The following is a 20625-nucleotide window of genomic DNA, read 5'->3' as shown; positions in this document are numbered from 1 at the left end:
TAGAGCTTTCACTCTCCTTGATCATATTGTATCATCCTCCTCTCTTGATCCTTGAAAACTTCCTCCACACCAAACTCAAAACAACTCATTAGAGGGTTAGTGCATAATCAAAATTCACATGTTCAGAGGTGACATAATCATTCTTAACACTTCTGGACATTGCACAAAGCTACTGAAAGTTAATGGAACAAAGAAATCCATCAAGCATAGCAAAATAGGCAATGTGAAATAAAAGACAGAATCTGTCAAAACAGAACAGTCCGTAAAGACGAATTTCTAAGAGGCACCAGACTTGCTCAAATGAAAATTCTCAAATTGAATGAAAGTTGCATACAAATCTGAGGATCACTCACGTAAATTGGCAGAATTTTCTGAGTTACCTACAGAGAATTCAGCCCAGATTCGTGACAGCAAGAAATCTGTTTCTGCGCAGTAATCCAAATCTAGTATGAACCTTACTACCAAAGACTTTACTTGGCACAACAATGCAACAAAATTAAGATAAGGAGAGGTTGCTACAGTAGTAACAACTTCCAAGACTCAAATATAAAACAAAAGTGCAGTAGTAAAATCATGGGTTGTCTCCCATAAGCGCTTTTCTTTAACGCCTTTCAGCTAGGCGCAGAAAGTGTGTATCAAGTATTATCAAGAGATGAAGCATTGGCATTCTTACCAGAGGCTCTACGCTTACCCTTCTTACTCTTTGGTTTAGGGAATATATGATGGCATCCAGGTATGGAGGAACTTAAAGTGCCTTTTTCCACATCTATGGTTACTCCGAAGAGCTTTAGCAGGGATCTTCCAATTGTGATTTGTCCTGTACCTACACATTCAATAACGAGATAATCAGTGGATACCGTTTTTCCAAGAAGGTTTGTGAATACTCCTTCAGCTATTCCCTTGGGAATTATAACAGAGTTATCAGTGAGAGTTATTCCTTCTCCTCCTTCGGTAAGTCCCCAGAGTGTCAGAGATTTATAAATACTTTCAGGCATAAGGCAAAATTCAGTCATAATATCACAACGAGCATCAAAATTTTTACAATCAATAGTAACTTTAATAGTGGGATCCCACATTGATGGTTCAGAGTTTATAGGAACATAATCAAAATGCTCACGAATCCTACCATACCCTTCTTTCAAGCAAGATACACTTGTCTCAAGAGTGTTCAATCTATTATAAATACTAACAAGGGATGGATCAAAATTATTAGTGGAGCTAGATGATGTAACCAATTTTTTATGGCATTAAAAGCTTGATCCCCATCACAGTGGAGGAAATCTCTCCCACTACAGCATCTAAGGCATATCTATAGCGAAGAATAAGCCCAAAACAAAAATTACTAAGAAGCAAACTTAGTGTCATTTTAGGTTCAGTTTTATTGTAAGAATCAAAAATTCTAGACCAAGCTTCTTTAAAACCCTCTTCACCCCTTTGTTTAAAAGTGAAGATTGATTCCTCGAGCGATATAGTAACAACTACAGGACTAGTCATGGTAACAAAAATAAGGTAAATGCAAGTAACTAATTTTTTTGTGTTTTTAATATGGCAAACAAGATAGAAAATAAAGTAAAGCTAGCAACTAATTTTTTTGTGTTTTGTTTTAGTGCAGCAAACAAAGTAGTAAATAAAATAAAGCAAGACAAAAACAAAGTAAAGAGATTGGAAGTGGAGACTCCCATTGCAGCGTGTCTTGATCTCCCCGGCAACGGCGCCAGAAAATTGTCTTGATGCTAGCACGCAATCGTCGTGCCCGTTGGGAAACCCCAAGAGGAAGGTACGATGCGTACAGCGGCAAGTTTTCCCTCAGTAAGAAACCAAGGTTTATCGAACCAGTAGGAGCCAAGAAGCACGTTGAAGGTTGATGGCGGAAGAGTGTAGTGCGGCGCAACACCAGGGATTCCGGCGCCAACGTGGAACCTGCACAACACAACCAAAGTACTTTGTCCCAACGTAACAGTGAGGTTGTCAATCTCACCGGCTTGCTGTAACAAAGGATTAGATGTATAGTGTGGATGATGATGTTTGCAGAGAACAGTAGAACGAGTATTGCAGTAGATTGTATTCGATGTAAAAGAACGGACCAGGGTCCACAGTTCACTAGAGGTGTCTCTCCCATAAGAATAAGCATGTTGGGTGAACAAATTACAGTTGGGCAATTGACAAATAGAGAGGGCATGACCATGCACATACATGTTATGATGAGTAGTGTGAGATTTAATTGGGCATTAGGACAAAGTACATAGACCGCTATCCAGCATGCATCTATGCCTAAAAAGTCCACCTTCAGGTTATCATCCGAACCCCCTCCAGTATTAAGTTGCAAACAACAGACAATTGCATTAAGTATGGTGCGTAATGTAATCAATAAATATATCCTTAGACATAGCATTGATGTTTTATCCCTAGTGGCAACAGCACATCGACAACCTTACAACTTTCTGTCATTGTCCCAGATTTAATGGAGGCATGAACCCACTATCGAGCATAAATACTCCCTCTTGGAGTTACAAGCAAAAACTTGGCCAGAGCCTCTACTAGCAACGGAGAGCATGCAAGATCATAAACAACACATAGATGATAGATTGATAATCAACATAACATAGCATTCACTATTCATCGGATCCCAACAAACGCAACATATAGTATTACAGATAGATGATCTTGATCATGTTAGGCAGCTCACAAGATCCAACAATGATAGCACAATTAGGAGAAGACGACCATCTAGCTACTGCTATGGACCCATAGTCCAGGGGTGACCTACTCACACATCACTCCGGAGGCGACCATGGCGGTGTAGAGTCCTCCGGGAGATGATTCCCCTCTCCGGCAGGGTGCCGGAGGCGATCTCCTGAATCCCCCGAGATGGGATTGGCGGCGGCGGCGTCTCTGGAAGGTTTTCCATATCGTGGCTCTCGGTACTGGAACTATTATCGACGAAGGCTTCTTATAGGCGAAGAGGTAGGTTTAGGGGCGACGCGAGGGGCCCACACAACAGGCCGGCGCGGCCAGGGCTTGGGCCGCGCCGCCCTAGCGTGTGGCCGCCTCGTCGCCCCACTTCATATCTCCCCCGGTGTTCTGGAAGCTTCGTGGAAAAATAAGATCCTGGGCGTTGATTTCGTCCAATTCCGAGAATATTTCCTTACTAGGATTTCTGAAACCAAAAACAGCAGACAAAGAATCGGCTCTTCGGCATCTCGTTAATAGGTTAGTGCCGGAAAATGCATAAATATGACATAAAGTATGTATAAAACATGTAGGTATCATCAATAAAGTAGCATGGAACATAAGAAATTATCGATACGTTGGAGACGTATCAGGGGCTCCAGCAACTCTAGAAACACATACATTGGAAGATGAGGAGGAACCAGAGGAAGTCATGATGATCCAAATTCCTTGGATGCGGGTTTACCTGGCGTACATCATGAAGAAAGAGATACCCGAAGATCCGGTTGAGGCAATGCGAGTTATTCGACGATCCAAAGCTTTCAATGTGGTCAAAGGAGAACTATACAAAAGAAGCATCTCAGAAGTGTTACAGAGGTGCGTCACACCCGAATAAGGGTGAATCATATTAAAGGACATATACGAAGGAATATGTGGCCACCGCAAGCAGTCGAGCAATAGCAGCCAAAGCTTTTCGCGCAGGGTTTTATTGGCTGACGGCAATAGAGGATGCAAAATACATAGTACACACTTGCATCGTGTGCCAGAGATTCGTATCCAAACCCCACTCTCCAGCAGCAGAATTAACATCGATACCATTGGCATGGCCTTTCGCACAATGGGGGCTTGAAATGATGGGAAAATTACACAAGTCCTGGCTAGGAGGACATGTGTATTTGCTTGTGGCTTTCGATAAATTCACCAAGTGGATCGAAGCAGTACCAGTAACTTCGGCAGATGCAACATCGAAGGTGAACTTCATCAAGGGGATAGTTTTTCGGTTCGGCATCCCCAACAGCATAGTTACGGACAATGGTAGAATTTTTACCTCCCGAGAATTGAAGGACTACTGTGGAAGAGTGGGCATTAAGCTGCAGTTCGCATAAGTGGCGCACCCGCAAACCAACGGTCAAGTCGAAAAAGCCAACGGGCTTATCTGCAATGGCATCAAGAAGCGTCTGTTAACACCGCTGGAGAAAGCGCGACACACTTGGGTCGATGAGCTGCCGTACATATTATGGAGCTTACGAACAACGCCGAATGCGGCAACCCAAGAAACACCTTTCTTCTTGGTCCATGGAGGCGAAGCAGTGCTGCCGATAGAAATAGAACACAACTCCCCCAGAGTCGCAGAATATGAAGAGGAAACTTCGCAGAAGGTGCGGGAGGATGATGTTGACGCGCTCGATGAAGCGAGAGATGAGGTACTATCAAGAGTAAGCGCACACTAGCATAACCTCAAAAACTATCACAGCCGGCGTTTGCGACCAAGGTCCTTTCAAGTCGGCGATCTAGTCCTACGACTTACACAAGATGGACACGAGAAATTTGAATCTCCATGGTTGGGACCATATATCGTCACTGAAGTTATTCCGGGAGGATCTTATCGGTTGAAGGACAAGAAATCGGGCAAGGATGAACCAAACCCGTGGAACGTGGCACAGCTACAGAGTTTCTATGCTTAGAAATCAATATAGTATCAACTATGTAAGCATACATTGTACCTGAAGAGCTCGCAAGTTTTCAGACGCACTCTATTCCTTTCAGGGCACCGAGTGGGGCTGAAAAATTTACAAAATATACTAGACTCCAAAGCATCTCTCAATTTACATGCGTTGGTTCCATGAAAAACCTCGCGAACAATAAAGATAGTCACGACAACCGAGATACTCGGGTGCTCAATGGAAAAAAGATAAAAATTTGTTTTTGCCTTGACTTTACATGAGTCTCGCAAAGATAGTTACAATATACATGACTTACAAATATATGCAATTCTGCGGTTCGGTTCAAACTAAACGCGTTCGAGAAAAGAAAAAGAATTCCTACACAAATCTATTTATGGTTATGTTCTCTCTTGCAGAACAGATAATCTGTGTCGAATCATCATACCAAAACTCCTTGAAGAAAGCGGCGTCCACTCTAAGAAGCTCGTCGATCATCTTCTCGGCTACGGGAGATACAACTGCACAATGTTTTTCAACATTTATCCTTCTCTTCGGCATCTTGCGATAAAAAGTGTCGATAACGTTGCTAAAGTCCAACTTCGAGTGGCAGACCTTCAACCAAATCAGGGCAAACTTAGCGCCAACCACCATTTGAGCCTTCGCAAAGTCATGGATACTCTGTGCGTCTCTATATTTACCCATAAGCTCGGTAAGATTTTCAGGCTGAGGGTTCCAAGGAAACACAGCATTATACACCATGGCCAGAGTACTGCCAAAGAAGTCACGGAATTCCTGAACTTGGGCGGCTCGATCATGGAATTGAACGATACGACGGGAGCGATCTTCATCTTCCCAGAAGTCACTATCATTTTATTTGGCAAGTCGAAGAAGGATTTCGACTCGTGAATTTACCAGTTGCTCTTCAGCAGCAGCATCCAGAAACGAACCTATAAGCAACACAAGGAAGAAACAACACATCGTGAGAAGAGATACGAAGAATATAAAAGGAGCGGCAAGATAAAATTAGCATACCAGCCATATCTTGACTTGCATCAGTCATCAAGTCAAGCATATAACTCTCGCGTTGAGTAGTTCTTGAGGCATTGGCAGTCGCGGACTCCTTCAATTCAAGAGCCTCCTACGCTTGTTGAAGAGCAGCTTGCTCACGATCCAAAGATTTACAAGATTGGTCCATAACTTTCACAGCCTGTTTCTTCATAGCTTGCAACTGTTGTCGTAGATTGGCCATTTCTTGGTGTATCGAGTCAGCACACGAGGAATCATCCAAGGAAACGCCGCCAGGAGCTCTCACAGAATGAGAAGTGGCGGGTGAAGCGTTGGAAGGTCCGGCAGCCCCAGTATAGTTATCAAAAATCAACTGGAAGACAAGAAAGATCGACATCAATCATTCGGCAAGGAACATTTTCATTCATATTCAGCACATTTACATAAGGCGAGTCCTTACAAAATACGGCTCCTAGAGAGCCCATACAAATTGTCGGGAGGAACAAAAAGTGGAGCTAGCTACAAAAGAGAAAAGAAAAAAGAGACACGGGTTGGTCTACTTGACCTCCGTCCGAGCAGTGCTAGCAGAAGCGGAGGACGTCGCGTCAAGGAAGGCGATGAGTTTCTTCGAGTGAGGCTTGGCATCCTTCACCAGAACCTTCTACTTCTCCGAGTTTATGCCCTTGGGAGTGTCAGCTTTCACCCAGTCGACTTTCTGGCCGCTGGCCGCGACCAGGGCAATAGTCCCTTCGACTACAATCTTCAGGCTAGCCTGACGATAAGCCAAAGCAAGATCTTCCGACGCCAGGATATGCTAGGTGAGCTGGGAGAAGATCTCCGGCTGGGTATCCTTGGGAAAGAAGTGGGGGAAGATGCGCTTCAGGGCGGCTCGTGCAGAAGAAATGTTTGTGCGCGCCAAGTCGCAATTCAGTTCAAGAATTTCGAGAGCGTCATTAGGACGATCATCAGATTCTAGGTTCAAAGTATACTGCTCACCCATCCTCCCTGCTGAAGAAAATCAGGATTTCATCAACACTAAAGAAAAACAAACACAAGCAAAAGCAGAAGGCAAATGAAAGCACGACTTACTTGTAAATCTTCGGTTCTGCGTTTCGAAGCGCTCCACTATGGCATTTTCACGTTCGACTTGCTGGGCCTCCTTGTCGCTCAAAGCATCCTCAGCGGTCTTGAGCCTCTGGCGAAGACTTTCGACAGCAGCGACATCTTTCTTAGCCTTTTTGTGAGCCATCTCGCTAGTTTTAAGCTTAGCCTCTAGCGTGTCGGCACGTTCTTCGGCACGGCGGAGTGCCTCTGAAAGGAAAACGTTAGAAGACGAAGAATCAAGATTGGGATATGAAACATATTAAGAGTAGCGCGACTTTACCTCTTAAAGTGGTGGCCTTGTCGCGGAACCCAATAAATTGGGAACCTAGGTTGATCAGCTTTTTCATTAAGGGCTGCACAAAGTCAACAAGATAGGAAAACATCGTCAAGGGAGAAAAAATCGACAAGCAAAAGAGATAACAAGCAGGAAAAAGGGAACTTACATCTTCAAGGAGAGGAGCCGATGTACTCCCAGTGGCAAGCTCTTGTGTGCTACCAGCCCAGATCCTAGATTTCTTTGCCTTCGGCGCTCGGGGGCTGGGCATGGGAGTTGGCTCTTTTGAGTTATGCTGCGGGGGAGGCGAGGTTTCAGCAGCAGCACGGTGTTCTTCAGAAAGAACCAGCGTGAGGTGCTCGTAGGAGCTGGCCCATGAGCTGCGGGTTCCTCTTCTTCTGCTCCTTCGTCAGCTCTGTCAATATAGCGGCAAAGTAAAAAATATGAGAGTACCGAAGGAAAAAGAGATAGACAAATACAAAAAGAGCAACTTACGAGCTAACAGCGCCAGTCTCGGCGAAGGGGTCGAAGACACCTTGTTCCTCCGGGGAAGATTCTTCGGCAGCTGGTTCGGCGAGCTTGGATGCGCCGGAATCTTCATCATTGTCTCTTTTCCTCTTGCGCCCATCCGTAGAAGTGGCAAGAGGTGGAGAGATGGAGTGGGCAGATTCAGAATGTTGTTCTGATTATGTATCTTTTTCGGAGGAACCCGCAGATCTTTGAGATTCCACGGCTACACTCTCAGGAAGAGAGGATTCTTGCGAATCATCGGTAACAACGACTCGACCATCCACCTCTCCACCTTCAGGTAGTGGGGGGGAAGAGAGGAGAGAGTTTGGTGGTCCTGCAAGGTACAAAACAAAGAGAAGGCAAGGAAATGAGCACACAAAGGAAATCAACAACAATCGAAAAATAGGAAACATAACCCGAAAGAAAACACTTCCTTCGGGAAGAGCGTAGCTACCACTATATGGTTCCACGCGACAGGACGACGGGACTTCGTGGTTTTTGTTCAAGGAAGTAAAATGGCGGACGAGCCTCTCCAAGTCCTTCACATAAAGGTCCTTAGAAATATGGTCGACATCCTTAGCACCTGAATACATCCAAAGAGGATTTTTGCGAGCCTGCAGAGGCTGCACTCGAATCCGAAGGAAGTGGGCAATTATTTGTACACCCGAAAGTTCTTCCCCGTCGGTATTTTGAAGCTTGTGGATGCGGGTCATCAGGGCATCGGTGGCCGCCTTTTCTTCGGCTGTGGCTTCTGTGTCCCAAGACTTGCGCCTCTGAATTTCTTCGGTAGGATCAAAGGGCGCGACACCATACTATTGGGTGCGAGAGGACTCGTCCTGGATATACAATCACTTCTTGCACCAACCTTGGACGGAGTCGGGAAACTTCACGTCGAAATAATCGACATTGGGACGGACGCAGATACAAACGCTACCTACATTGTAGGTGACTTGAATTATTGCGCCGGAGGTAGAAGATGTGTTTCCAAATGCCCCAACGGAGATGGGTGCCCAGGAAACACTCGCAAAGAGTGATAAAAATAGAAATGTGGAGGAGAGAATTTGGGGTCAGTTCATGCAGCTGGATCCCATATATGAACAGCAAGACACGAAGGAATTCGTGGACAGGAACGGCAAGGCCATGAACGAGGAAGTCGACGAAAGTTACCCGGAATCCAATCGGCGGATGAGGAGAGCTCTCATCTCCGGGTATCTTCAGGGCCTCCTTCTTCTTCAGCATACCCATCTTCTTCAGCAGCTTCTGGTCTTGGGCGGAGATCTTCAACCGCTCTCAGCCTGAGACCTTGACCTTCTCCGCGGGATCGTCGGTGCCTGGAGCGCGGTTTTTTCCATTGCTTCGTGCGCGGAGCCATGGCGGAAACTTTGGTGGAGAAACAAGGGGAGGGAGAGCTTGTGTGCGAGGAGCTCGAGAAGCAGCAATAGCGGAGAGAGAGATGAGATGTGCGGCGCAGCGTAGGTGATGAATGAGGAGTAAAGGATGAATTTATAGAGAGAAGATGATATGTTCAGCCGTTGGATGAAAATGGGGAGTGTTTTGAACCTTACGCGTGTCTAAATGGTAAAAGGGTCTTACCGCTCCAAATTTACTGAAGGGAAGTTACTTCGCGCGTGCCGAAAATTACGGAGGACGTGTGTCCCCCACTTAGCTGTACTTAGCCATGTCACTATACTACGTACTTAGCATTGTCATTATACTACGTACTTAGCCGTGTCCCCGGTTAGAGACAATTCTGAGCGTCAAGAATTTGAGTTGTTCAAGACATTTCCTCATCCCAGTTTCATAAGTTGAAACTTGATGGGTGAACAATGGTAGGAGGTTCATTGGTATTTATCAATGTTACCACTTAAATAGAATGAAAGTGGTTTGAGAAAAGTAGGAATAAACTTGCTTTATGCAAATAGACAAACTCCACTAAGCCAAATATTCATGTAGAAGAAATTTCTAACACAGTTCTTGTGTCATTTGCCAATACAATTTCAAATGTATTGACACTTTGTGACTGTCATGTTGCAGACTTCACCGATGAGTAAAGGACGCTAGAATAGGGTTACGAATCTATCATCAACATACTCGCTTGCGGCACATGAAGACGAAGGACTTCATGTTGTCTATGATTGTTCGTTGTAAACTTTGATATTATGCTAGCCTTGTGCTATGCAACTTGTAATTTTATTATGTACTTTGTAGATCATGCGATATAATAAAAACATTAATTTCTTGGTATTACATTTTAAGATGTGTATGCTAGCGATTGATCCTGGGACTAGGACATATAAACACATGGATCGGCACCCTACTGGGTGAGGTCACTACAGTGATTCTTGTTGTGATATAGTTTAAATTTAATTAAATTAAATGTGAGAACCAATGAGTTGAGATGCAAGGAGGGTGGTTGTAGCCTCATCCTAGGTTTGACACATGTGTGTCTCATAAAAAGTGAAATACTCTTTCAGTGGGAGACGATGTTAATATCGATAGTGAGGCGTCTGTGATAACTTTGTCAATCTCAAAACCCAGCCCGCCGACTCAGTCTTTCGGAGGTGCTCAGAAGGATAGGACGTGCGTGCGTTTATAGGGGTAAGTGTATGTGTGTATATATGTATGCATTTGTTTGTACCGTGTCTCAAAAATATAAAACTAAATGCAGGAAAAAACAAAGGGAGCATACTTGTGTTAGATAATTGTTATATCAATGAGTCGCACAGTGACCGAATTACGGCATCACGACATTTCGTCATGCAGACACGACAACAAGTGGGCAGAGTAACTGAGTAAACATGGTGTGACATGTGTAGGTGACGAGCCTGCAGTGACTAACGGGATATTTAAATTATATTGAATATTTTGATTCTAAAAATAGTTATCATTAGGATCGTGATTTGTAAGTTCTGGAAGTGGGATCCTACCAAAGTTCTATATGGAGTACAACTTGTGCTTCTAGTGAACCTTAACCCGTGACAAAATTCTAGATCCCCACTGCTCTCTACTCGAGCTCTAGGCTCCAATTTGATCGACTCATTTAGATAGTCAAATGACACACATGCAATGCATGGAATGTTTCATTATTGTCAAACGGTAAAAAGGAGAACTAGTGAAACATCACATACCTTTGCATCATACATGAAGGTCGATGCAAAATAACTAAGAAGTCGTTTGGTATCCATCATTTGGATCTGGAATCCTGGAATTCATTTTAGAATTCTATAAGTGGGCTGTTTGGTTGCCCAAGAATTGAGCCGTCATTTCATTTAGAAAATCCAGCAAAATAACGCCATGGGTAAACACGATTCTGAGCTTAGACCTGTCATTTGTGTTTCTCTATGGAAGTCATTTACGAATTCAATATTGAATTCTACTGTTATTTGCAGTTCCCGTGGCAACCAAACAAATATCCATTTCTGGAATTACAACGTAAATGTATTCATTTCAAAATGCTACAAACGAAATGAAAGCCTGGCTTCCAAACTTCTAAGGTATCCATCATTTGAGTCTGGAATTTTGGAATTCATTTTAAAATTCCATAGGTGGGTTGTTTGGTTGCTACAGAATTAAGCCGTCATTTCATTTAGGAAATCCAGCAAAATAACATCATGGGTAAACACGATTCCGAGCTGAGACCTGTCATTTGCGTTTCTGTATGGAAGCCATTTACAAATTCAATATTAAATAATGTTGTCATTTGCAATTCCTGCGACAACCAAACAAGTGTCCGTTTCTAGAATTACAATGTAAACAAAATAAATACATGTATTCATTTCAAAATGCTGCAAACGAAATGAAAGCCTGGTTTCCAACCGACTTCTAATAATCTTAGTGTGAAAAATACGAGAGTAAAAACACATAGAAAACGAGGTTGGAGAAAAACGAAAAACATTTCCAACTGCCCGAACCCTTGTGGCCCGGTCAGTTTGGACCCTGACCTCCCCCCTCCCGCGCTTTTCTCTCTCTGCCCTTCTCTCCCTCCACACCACTCTCCCTCCCCACCTCTTTCGCTCTCTCCTTCTTGACCCCTATCGCTCTTCTCGTCCCCTTCTCTCCCGCCCGATCGACCCAAGAACTGCCGATTTCGCCGGTTCTTGGCTCGATCTCTCCCCTCTGGCCATCCCCACCTGTTTCCCGGTTCGATCTCCCAAACCGATTTGATTGCATCACACCAAACAAGGAAGAATTTTTCTTTCTTGTTTACATCTGGCCTGTTGTTCCCGATCGAGCGATTGGATCGTCACATGCTCCCATGCTCTACTGCGACGTGAATAACACAGGCATTCCTCATTTGGATTCCGTCGGATTGTGTCATAATTGGCCAAAGTTGTGACGTTTAAAGCGGGGGGATTCTGTTCGGAAATTCTCCAACATGGGGAGGGTGAAGCTCAAGATTAAGAAATTGGAGAACAGCAGCGGCCGGCAAGTGACGTATTCGAAGCGGCGGTCAGGGATCCTCAAGAAGGCCAAGGAGTTATCCATACTCTGCGACATTGATCTCATCCTCCTCATGTTCTCCCCCGCCGGAAAGCCCACCATATGCGTCGGCGACAAAAGGTAATGTTTTTGGCTCATGTAAATTTATTCTTTCTAGGTTTCAGGCCAACAAGAGATGCAAAGCTAAAATTTCTCTCAAACCCAATATACTTAGCTGTTTTATGAGTATCGTTGCACTTCTTTAGTGAAATTCTTTGATTGAATTGGTCGATTTTGTGGTCGATCATGTAACTGTTACAACACAATCGAGCCTATTTCTGTTTTTTTTTCTATTTTGTTTTGAGGGAAATCACCTATTCTGAATTTAACCAGACCCATATGGGCACTAAATTTCTGACTGAAGCACCCATTCAGTTTTATAGGTTTAATATCAAGCAACTCCACTTTTTCTCCTTTAGATGAAATTATAGAAAAAAAACGACGTTTTGTCTGTATATCTAGCATGTTTTCAGATGTGGGGTGCTAACGATTCAGGACAGCAGAGGTTAATCAGAATTGCATGTATACCTGATACAGTATTCCACTTGCAGCCCCATAGACGAAGTCATTGGAAAGTATGCACAACAAACTCCTCAGGAAAGGGCTAAAAGGTACTTTAGTTGCATACTTGTTCTTGCTGAATCGATAAGAAAAAATTAGATTCGAACTGAAATTCTTCCTTTCTGTTAACAGGAAGCTGGAGAGCTTAGAAGTATGTTATGTCAAAAAATATAGTGGTTTATCAAGGTACTTTTTCCTAAGCATATTAAGTTTGAGAATTCACTGACTAGTCTGCTTTTGTTCCCAAAAGGCCCTAAAAAAGACATTCAAGAAGCTAGACCATGATGTCAACATTCAGGACTTCTTAGGCTCCGGGTAATTTTGCTAGTAATTTACATCAGATATCAAGAGAGATACATGATTGCAGAAAAAAAATTTTCTTACGAAAGATTCTCACTTTATAGTGCTTTTGAATCTATTGTAGGGGTCAGACGGTCGAGGTACATTTCAACATAGGCGCAGCTAGGATCATGAACAGCTCGTGGATTTCCTTCTTTCTGGTTTTCGGTACCTAATTCTCATTGGTTGAATTGTTTCACAGGAACTATCGAGTCATCTTGGTGCTTTGCAATGTCAAATGGCAGATGTTCAAAAGCGTCTCAGGTAGTTAATCAGCATCAACTCACTTAAGCATCTCATAAAATTGGATGGTCTATTGCTTGATTCAATGTAATAAGTAGAGACATATATGTTCTTTACCTAAAAAAAGAGGAATATCTGTTGAAATCTTCACATTCAGTGCTATCTAAATTATTTGTTTTCATAGCACTGATCTTCATAAGGGGCCTTTTTAATACATATTTTTGCTTTTATGGTAGAGTTAATTGTAACCATGCACAAAGAATTGGGGGAAAACCAGAAAGTGTGAGGAGTGTAACAGTGTGGCATATTGTTTCTTCAGTTATTGGAGCGATCCTGAGAAGGTTGACAATATCGACCATATAAGAGCAATGGAGCAATCTCTCAAAGAATCTCTTAATCGCATCGGAATTCATAAGGTAGAGATATCCCTAAAGAATTCTCATTAACTCCGACCTGTCTTAATGCACGATACACACAATGTTCAGGATAACAGTTAACTGCTCGATATCCAAAGTATTAAATTCTGTAAATTATGTGGTCTCCCTAAGAATTCAATCTCATTTTGCACTGTGTTGGGTATGCTTAGGAAAACTTCACGAAGCAGCATCTGATGGGCCTACAGTGTGCTGCAGCTCAGGTAACAAGATTCAGTTTCAAAAAGTTCAGAACATCTTGGTTTCGCTTCCAGATATCTGATCAAACTCATTCCCGATATATCATTTGATTTCAGTTCCAGAACGACATGCAGCTCCCTCTGGGCCTGACCGGTGACCCGAACGCTTCGTCATGGTTCCACAATGGCGGCGGTGGCGATGGGCAGCAACCTATGATGCTAACTGAAGACCCCAGCTTGATCCATCATAGGTGAGATCGAGACTGAGCTCTTGGTGGTTGGTACAAGATTGTTCATAGCATTTTATCTGAAGAACATTTACAATCGTCTATGGCGCATGCAGGGACATCGGATGCTCGACGAGCACGTCGCTGCAGAGTTACCCGGGCTACTTCAGCATGAGCAAGCAGTCGACTGACACGAACGGCGGGGAGCAGCATCACCAGCAGGCGTCGGCGGCGGTGCAGCAGCAGCCAGAGTTCAGCCAGGGCGAGTGCCCGACGTCTCTGCACCTGGGCGCGCAGTTCCCGTACCAGTCCGCCTTCGATCACACCAGCCTGCTCAACGAGAGGCTCTTCCGGCCGGACATGGAGCTGCACGTCGACAATGCGGCGGCCATGGACTTCGTCGGCGGCCACTACGACATGCCGAGGCCCGGCGACGAGGCCAGCTTCCAGAACTGGGCGTCGGCGGCATGCGGCGCCACCATGTACGACCACCAGCAGCAGCAGCCGTCCGCCCAAGTGAGTGCCATGCTCGACCAGCTCATGCATAAATAAGATCTTGCTTCTTTCCTCCACTAAAATTCCTTGCCATTCTTCTATGGAAGACAGCAATTAATTATGAACAAACATCCTTGATCATGATTATCGTTCTGAAACTTGATCGTGTATCCGTTTCAGCTTATTGTTCAGAACATGACTGAATCCCTGACCGTCGGCTCCCTGCAGCAGCAACTCTGACAGCAGCCTCGTTCGACCACGCCACTTTTCAACATCATCGGCTCATGATCAGATATGATTCTTTAGCTTAGAACCCCGAAGCCAAAAGGCGCTACCATCGCTGCTAAGGAGAATCCCTCTCAATCGGCTTATTATTATGTAGGAGAGAACTATGATGTATAGGAGAATATTGAATTTTGTCAGTGTAAAACATAAACTGACCGTAGCAAATTCAACCTGTAAAATATGATGAATCCATTATTAACTCTTATGTAAACTATGCTACAGTTTTGCCATGAAAAAGTTGGGACTTAGCTGACAGCTTCCAAGCACGCAACACTTTGTAAGATTAGCTAATACTCCCTCCAGTTGGCAAAAACACGAATTTGAGCATTAGTTTGTACTAGCGTATTTATGTACTATTATCCAATAAAACGGTTTGCCCGATCTTTTTTCTTGAAATGGTACCACAAGCTTGTTAAAACTAATTGTTCAAGTATATGTGTTATGGAAAATAGCTTGCATTTCCTGATGATAGAGGTATATGAAAATACATTACCACAGGTTGAATCGATAAACTCACCCAAAAGTATAGGAATTTTTGTTAAGATTGGAATCCCTTGAATTTCCTTGTTTGCTTTTAAAAGAAACCTTAGCGTAGTGGGCTAAGGGAAAAAAGATTGGCCATGGAAAGCAGCTATTGGTTGTTGTCACTGCTTGGTCGCTGCTCATGCCAATCCTGTCAAACCAAGGTAGTTGAGTTGGGAATTGGATTTGATTGACACGGAAAGATTCCAGGCATGTCTGATGGAAATATCAGCGACATTTCGCATATAGACCTGTCAAGCCACGATAACAACCTGGTACAAGATGCTTATAACTCAAAACTGCACTTTCAAGTATCTCTAGGGTAAACTCAGCTAAAAAAAATTCAAGTCAATCACCGACCCAAATATATAGGACAAGCCTTGACGGTTGGATTATGTGCAGTCCGTAACTAAACTGCAACAGTTGGAATGTGACATACTACTGAATCTATATTAGTTTGACTGATCCTAGAGCCATCATAAGCCTAGAATACATTTAGGGCATGTTAGTTGGCTGGAATAGGACCCTTGAACAAAGTACCCACTTCAATAAGGCTATAGCATAGAGACCAAAAAGAACAAGGTTTCTTTTAATAATCAAGAGTAACTAGTACTTCGGTAGAGACTAGTCTATAGACCAAGTGGAATCTAATGCTTCTTTTTGTAGAATATCTTGTAGGAACCTAAACTTTTTGGTGACGGCAATATAGAACACCTGTGGCAGCCATGCAGCGAATAATGAAGCACCAACAACATTTTTTTTCTCCTTGACATCAAGAGATTCCTCGAAAAAGTGTACAAGAAAAGGCCAGCATGACCAGCTCAACACCAACACCACAACATGTATTTATCAGCTGTTCGGTAGCAGCTGGCAGTTGAAGATTGCACAATTGGCAGCCTAACATGACCCCATTGGAGTACAGCATGGCAGCAGCAAGAACAAGCTAATAATAACGTGCCCAGCAGAGGACAAATGGAGCCATCAGCATCAGATTAACAACTCATTTGACAGCAAATTTTAATTATACCAGGGAGACCTCTGGCTCAGCATACATAGCCAGGATGCCAAATTCCAAGATGACATGTGATGTTGTTTATTCGATTGATTGAAGCTCACATGGAGACAGTATATACAGAGATCAATTTAACCATGATTTGATAACTTATAACCAAATGACAATAGTATTGCAGCAACTCTTGTGCACTCAGCCCCTACCAAAAAGAAAATTTTCTTACAGATTGAATGAAGAAATGTAGCTGTACAAGCAAGCACCTAGCTGTCCACAAACCCACTTGATTCTTCCTCACAATCATTATGCATCTTCTGATCCAAGCATTGGCCCCATATGAGGGTGGCCTGGTATGATTCTTTTTTGACACATTTATTGTGAAAGAATTGCGAAAAAGATGGTGATAGAGGCTTAATGTTTCTGAATTGTACAAGGACTGGGGAAAGAAAAGCGAAGGATGAACACAAGAATACTCTATATATGTGACTATGCCACAGCAAGGGCACTGTAACTGTCAAGGGAGAAGCAAATTGAAGAATTTGAGGACACTGTATCAAGTTCCAAGCAAGGCTCTGGAAAAACTGATTCAGAGTATCCAGAAACATTGGAACAAGACCAGGGACTGGAATCAGCCAAATCAGCTATCGAGAAACTGAGATTGGAAAGGCAGATGGCAGTAAATGGATCACCCTCGATTCCTGATAGAACTCCAGCAACCGAGATGTTTGTCCCCACCATGTTCTCTAGGGTGATTTGATCAATCACTGGGAGCTCAGATGGATCAAAATCATCATCTGGATGGCTTGACGAATTACCTGTGAATTCAATGGCCACAAGGACACCATCCATTTCTACATCTGAGATGACTACCTCCTTTATGTAACCTCCACGGCCAGGGGTTGTCTTGAAGGAAAACCCTTTACTGGAACCATGTATCTTTAGGTGATCAGCATGAACATCTGAGATCCCTCCGGACATCTCGCTCCCAAATGCAAGTGCCGCACCAGATGACGCTTGCAGATCCACTCTGCGGATATGAATGTCCGAGGCTGGCCTTCCAATGGAAATACCATACTTGTCCCACCCGCTTTTGACTGAGATAGAGTCATGACTGACACTAATGGTGCTGTCTTCGATGAGTACATTCAAACACGAATCTGGATTAAGGAATGAGCCATTAGTAAAGAAGTAAAACTTGCTACTCATAGCTATGGAATGGAGACAGAAGGATGCAGTTCAAAAAGTAAGTAAATGCTCCTCATACATATGGAGATCTATTTGGACAACAAAAAACTTGGAAGGCAACAGTTCTACACCACTTAAAAATAGTTAACACCATGGTTTGAAATCTAGAGTATGGTACATACAAGCCTTAGAATACTCATGTTTCTTGATAAAACTACTATCGTTAACAAGCCTTAGAATACTTATGTTTCTTGATAAAACTACTTGCGTTAACTAGCTTTTGGAATAAACATATACATATCCAACTTTCAAATGGCAACCACAAATAGCATAGAAAAAAAAGGCGTGTCAGTTTCCTTGAAATTCTTCTAGTACTTCATTTATCAGAATAAGTACATTAAATACTAGTGCACGATACCAACTCAAAATAAATTCAGATATGCTATTTTAAAAGTAGGGTTCAGAAATTAGCATGTGATCAAACAATGTGTTAACATGAAACAGTGCCCAACACTAGACTCATACCTGGAACTATGCCATCAGTGAATGGAGCATCCAACGAGGTCTTAATTGTGACATTATGAACCTTTACATTGCTGGTCAACAAACATAAAACACAAGTAAAACTTAGTATATGCCTGACTAACAGTCACCAAAGCACATCCCGTGTATGAAGCTAATTAATGCTAATGCACCTGCAGTACACTGGATGTATGCTCCAGGCTGGTGAGTTTAAAAATGTCAAGTTTGAGATCACAATTTCTTCGGAATACAGAAACTCCACGAGATGAGGGCGACTATGGTTCAGTTCATGAGAGCGAAGCCAACCCCACCATACTGATCCCTGGCCATCAATGACTCCATTATTCCCTGGGACAAGTGGATCCAAGCAGGCAATGGTCATCAAAACTGGAAAAACGCATATGTGACATATTCCAGCACGATGCAAAAGGAGAATTACCGGTAATAACAACATCGGTTAGATTGTATCCATTTATTAAGCTGCGATGTCTAGGACCTGGAAGGTCTAGTCCCTGCCCATAAGATGGCAAAGGTTCCACAACTGGCCATTGCGATGACTCCTGTAGTGAGGGAAAAAAACATATGAATGTCGTTAGCACTCAGAAATGGAGAAATTTCACGTATGAAGAATATTGTTTTCCACAACTCAAAATATGTATAGCTAAAATAATTGTCGTTTATCAAATTATGTACAAGAAACAAAACATAGCCACACGACACGCAAGGAATTTATATATGAATAACAAACAATTGCAGTCTGCGCGGGAACAGCAGAGTAGCAAGCACGTGCTTTTGTTCATGCATAATGAAACATCACAGCTATACTTCAATAAAATTGTGAAAGGAAATTATCTCTTCTTAGCCACATCCCTCACAACAAACAGGTAAGTTTCACCTTCAAACACTCAGTTGTCAATGGCAAAGCAGAAGGAAACAACTAAAATAACCAGCCAACTAGAATCGTACTGATGGGGGTATCTGCATAGGATTTCCCCTTGCCATCCAACATGCCAACAAAGAGCATAATCGAACCACATTTCGCCTCCCAGACGAATCCATGGTTTGTGACCTCACATTGCACATGTCAAAATCACTACTTCCTCAGGTATATCCACCAATCATGTACGACTAAGATATCCATGATGTCTATCCTAATCACTAACAATTCAATGCAAATGCAGCTGAAAAGGATAGGTATCCTGAGATTCATGCAACCAAAGAACAGACTCCTCTCCTAAAATCAATGTGAAAGCAGAATCTGTAACTACCACCATAACAATTCCATGAAAATAGACAAGAACTCGTTACCTTGGAGCCGATGATGGTGGCTTCTTCCTCGAGGAAGAGGGTGAGGTGGCTGGTGAGGTTGAAGCTGCCGGTGAGCCACCGCCCCTTGGGGACGTAGAGCTGCGCTCCGCCCTTGTCGGCGAAGGACCGGGCATAGAAGACCGCGTTTTGGAAGGGTAGAGTGTTCAGGGTCCTGCCGTCCCCGACGGCGCCGAACTCAGTGATGGTGACGCTGTGCGGCCGCGATCCCGGCGGCCCCTGCTCCCTCCATTGCCGCCGCGCATCGCCGCTGACTGAGGTGAGAACGAAGGCCAGCGCCCATGCCAGAACCACCTGAAGGACGCCAATGCCATGGATACGGCAAGAAATTAGCATGGCTGTTCCAGATCAATGCTCCAAACTCTGTTCCAAAAAAAAAAAAAAAGGCATACTCGGGAGGCACACATCAAGAAGGACGGGAAATCGCATCTTCGCTCACAAGATCTCAAGAGGAACGATCAGGAAGCAAGAAAAGGATATGCCATTCCCCACGCAGAGATCCCAGACTGGGCACGGATCACACGGGAGACGCACAAATCAAGAACCCATGCGCATAAAGCACCAAAAACGAGAATCCAAGAGCTGACACATCACGGAGCAGCAAAGCCGCGGAGAGCAGCGAAAGAGTGACCAGGATACAGGAAGAAATCCATCACCCGAAGCGGGCGATCGAAAATCACGGGAGAAAACGTACTTACTAGCCTCTTCATGAGTGCCACCTCCGCCCCTCTTCCGCGGCGAGAGATGGGAAGACGAAGCAGCGGCACTGGAACCCCAGAGTAGGACCGAGGAAGAGCGGCGGCGGCTGCAGGGAACGATACGGCGCGAAGAATGATGTGTTTTCCGGGTAGAATTCGTCGGGAATTTCAAGAGAGCGGCGGCGGCGGGGGGGGGAGGAGTCCGGCTGCTGCTGCTGCGGCTGCGGCTGCAGCGAGGACAGGGGAAGCAGAGAAGTAGGGGAGGAGGTTTTGCTACTACTAGTAGACAGCACCTCGGGGTTTTTTTTTTTTTTTTTTGCCAAGTCTTTGTGTCTCCTCTTATTTTCGGTGCTAGTTTATTGGCACCATTATAAATGGCGACACGTATTAAGGAAAATGGTTGAACGTGTGGAAAAAAGGAAGGATGTCAAGGAAAAATACTGTGGCGCATAGTATATGATGTGTGTACAAAATATGGACTCGGTATTGGAATGAGTTGGTGATCCTATATTTCTTGTTTCCTTTTGTTTTCTACATATTTCTTGAAAGTTAGTTGGCAATTCTATTTCTAGACAATAGGCTCAAGAAATGTCCGACTTTAAATTAGCAAAGTCA

General features: G+C 43.7%; 2 protein-coding genes across 2 annotated transcripts; one reads left to right on the top strand and one right to left on the bottom strand.

Annotated features, from left to right (window-relative positions):
* The first annotated feature begins 11495 nt into the window (after positions 1 to 11495).
* On the top strand, positions 11496 to 15144 carry LOC127294506 (agamous-like MADS-box protein AGL65). Its single transcript, XM_051324340.1, has 11 exons — positions 11496 to 12066; positions 12537 to 12596; positions 12679 to 12697; positions 12797 to 12861; positions 12971 to 12986; positions 13088 to 13149; positions 13448 to 13544; positions 13715 to 13765; positions 13859 to 13992; positions 14085 to 14484; positions 14644 to 15144. The coding sequence occupies exons 1-11, from the start codon at positions 11882 to 11884 to the stop codon at positions 14701 to 14703; spliced, it is 1149 nt and encodes a 382-aa protein (XP_051180300.1). The 5' UTR covers positions 11496 to 11881; the 3' UTR covers positions 14704 to 15144.
* Positions 15145 to 16347: 1203 nt separating this feature from the next.
* On the bottom strand, positions 16348 to 20279 carry LOC127294505 (probable polygalacturonase). Its single transcript, XM_051324339.2, has 6 exons — positions 20011 to 20279; positions 19295 to 19606; positions 18426 to 18546; positions 18160 to 18334; positions 17990 to 18060; positions 16348 to 17436 (listed from the first exon to the last, which is right to left on the bottom strand). Exons 1-6 carry the CDS (start codon positions 20020 to 20022, stop codon positions 16766 to 16768), a joined length of 1362 nt encoding a protein of 453 aa, XP_051180299.1. The 5' UTR covers positions 20023 to 20279; the 3' UTR covers positions 16348 to 16765.
* Between the last annotated feature and the right edge of the window lie 346 nt (positions 20280 to 20625).

This window comes from Lolium perenne, chromosome 4 (assembly GCF_019359855.2).
Source record: "Lolium perenne isolate Kyuss_39 chromosome 4, Kyuss_2.0, whole genome shotgun sequence".
Lineage (NCBI taxonomy): Eukaryota > Viridiplantae > Streptophyta > Magnoliopsida > Poales > Poaceae > Lolium > Lolium perenne.
This window is presented reverse-complemented; position numbering and strand designations above follow the sequence as displayed.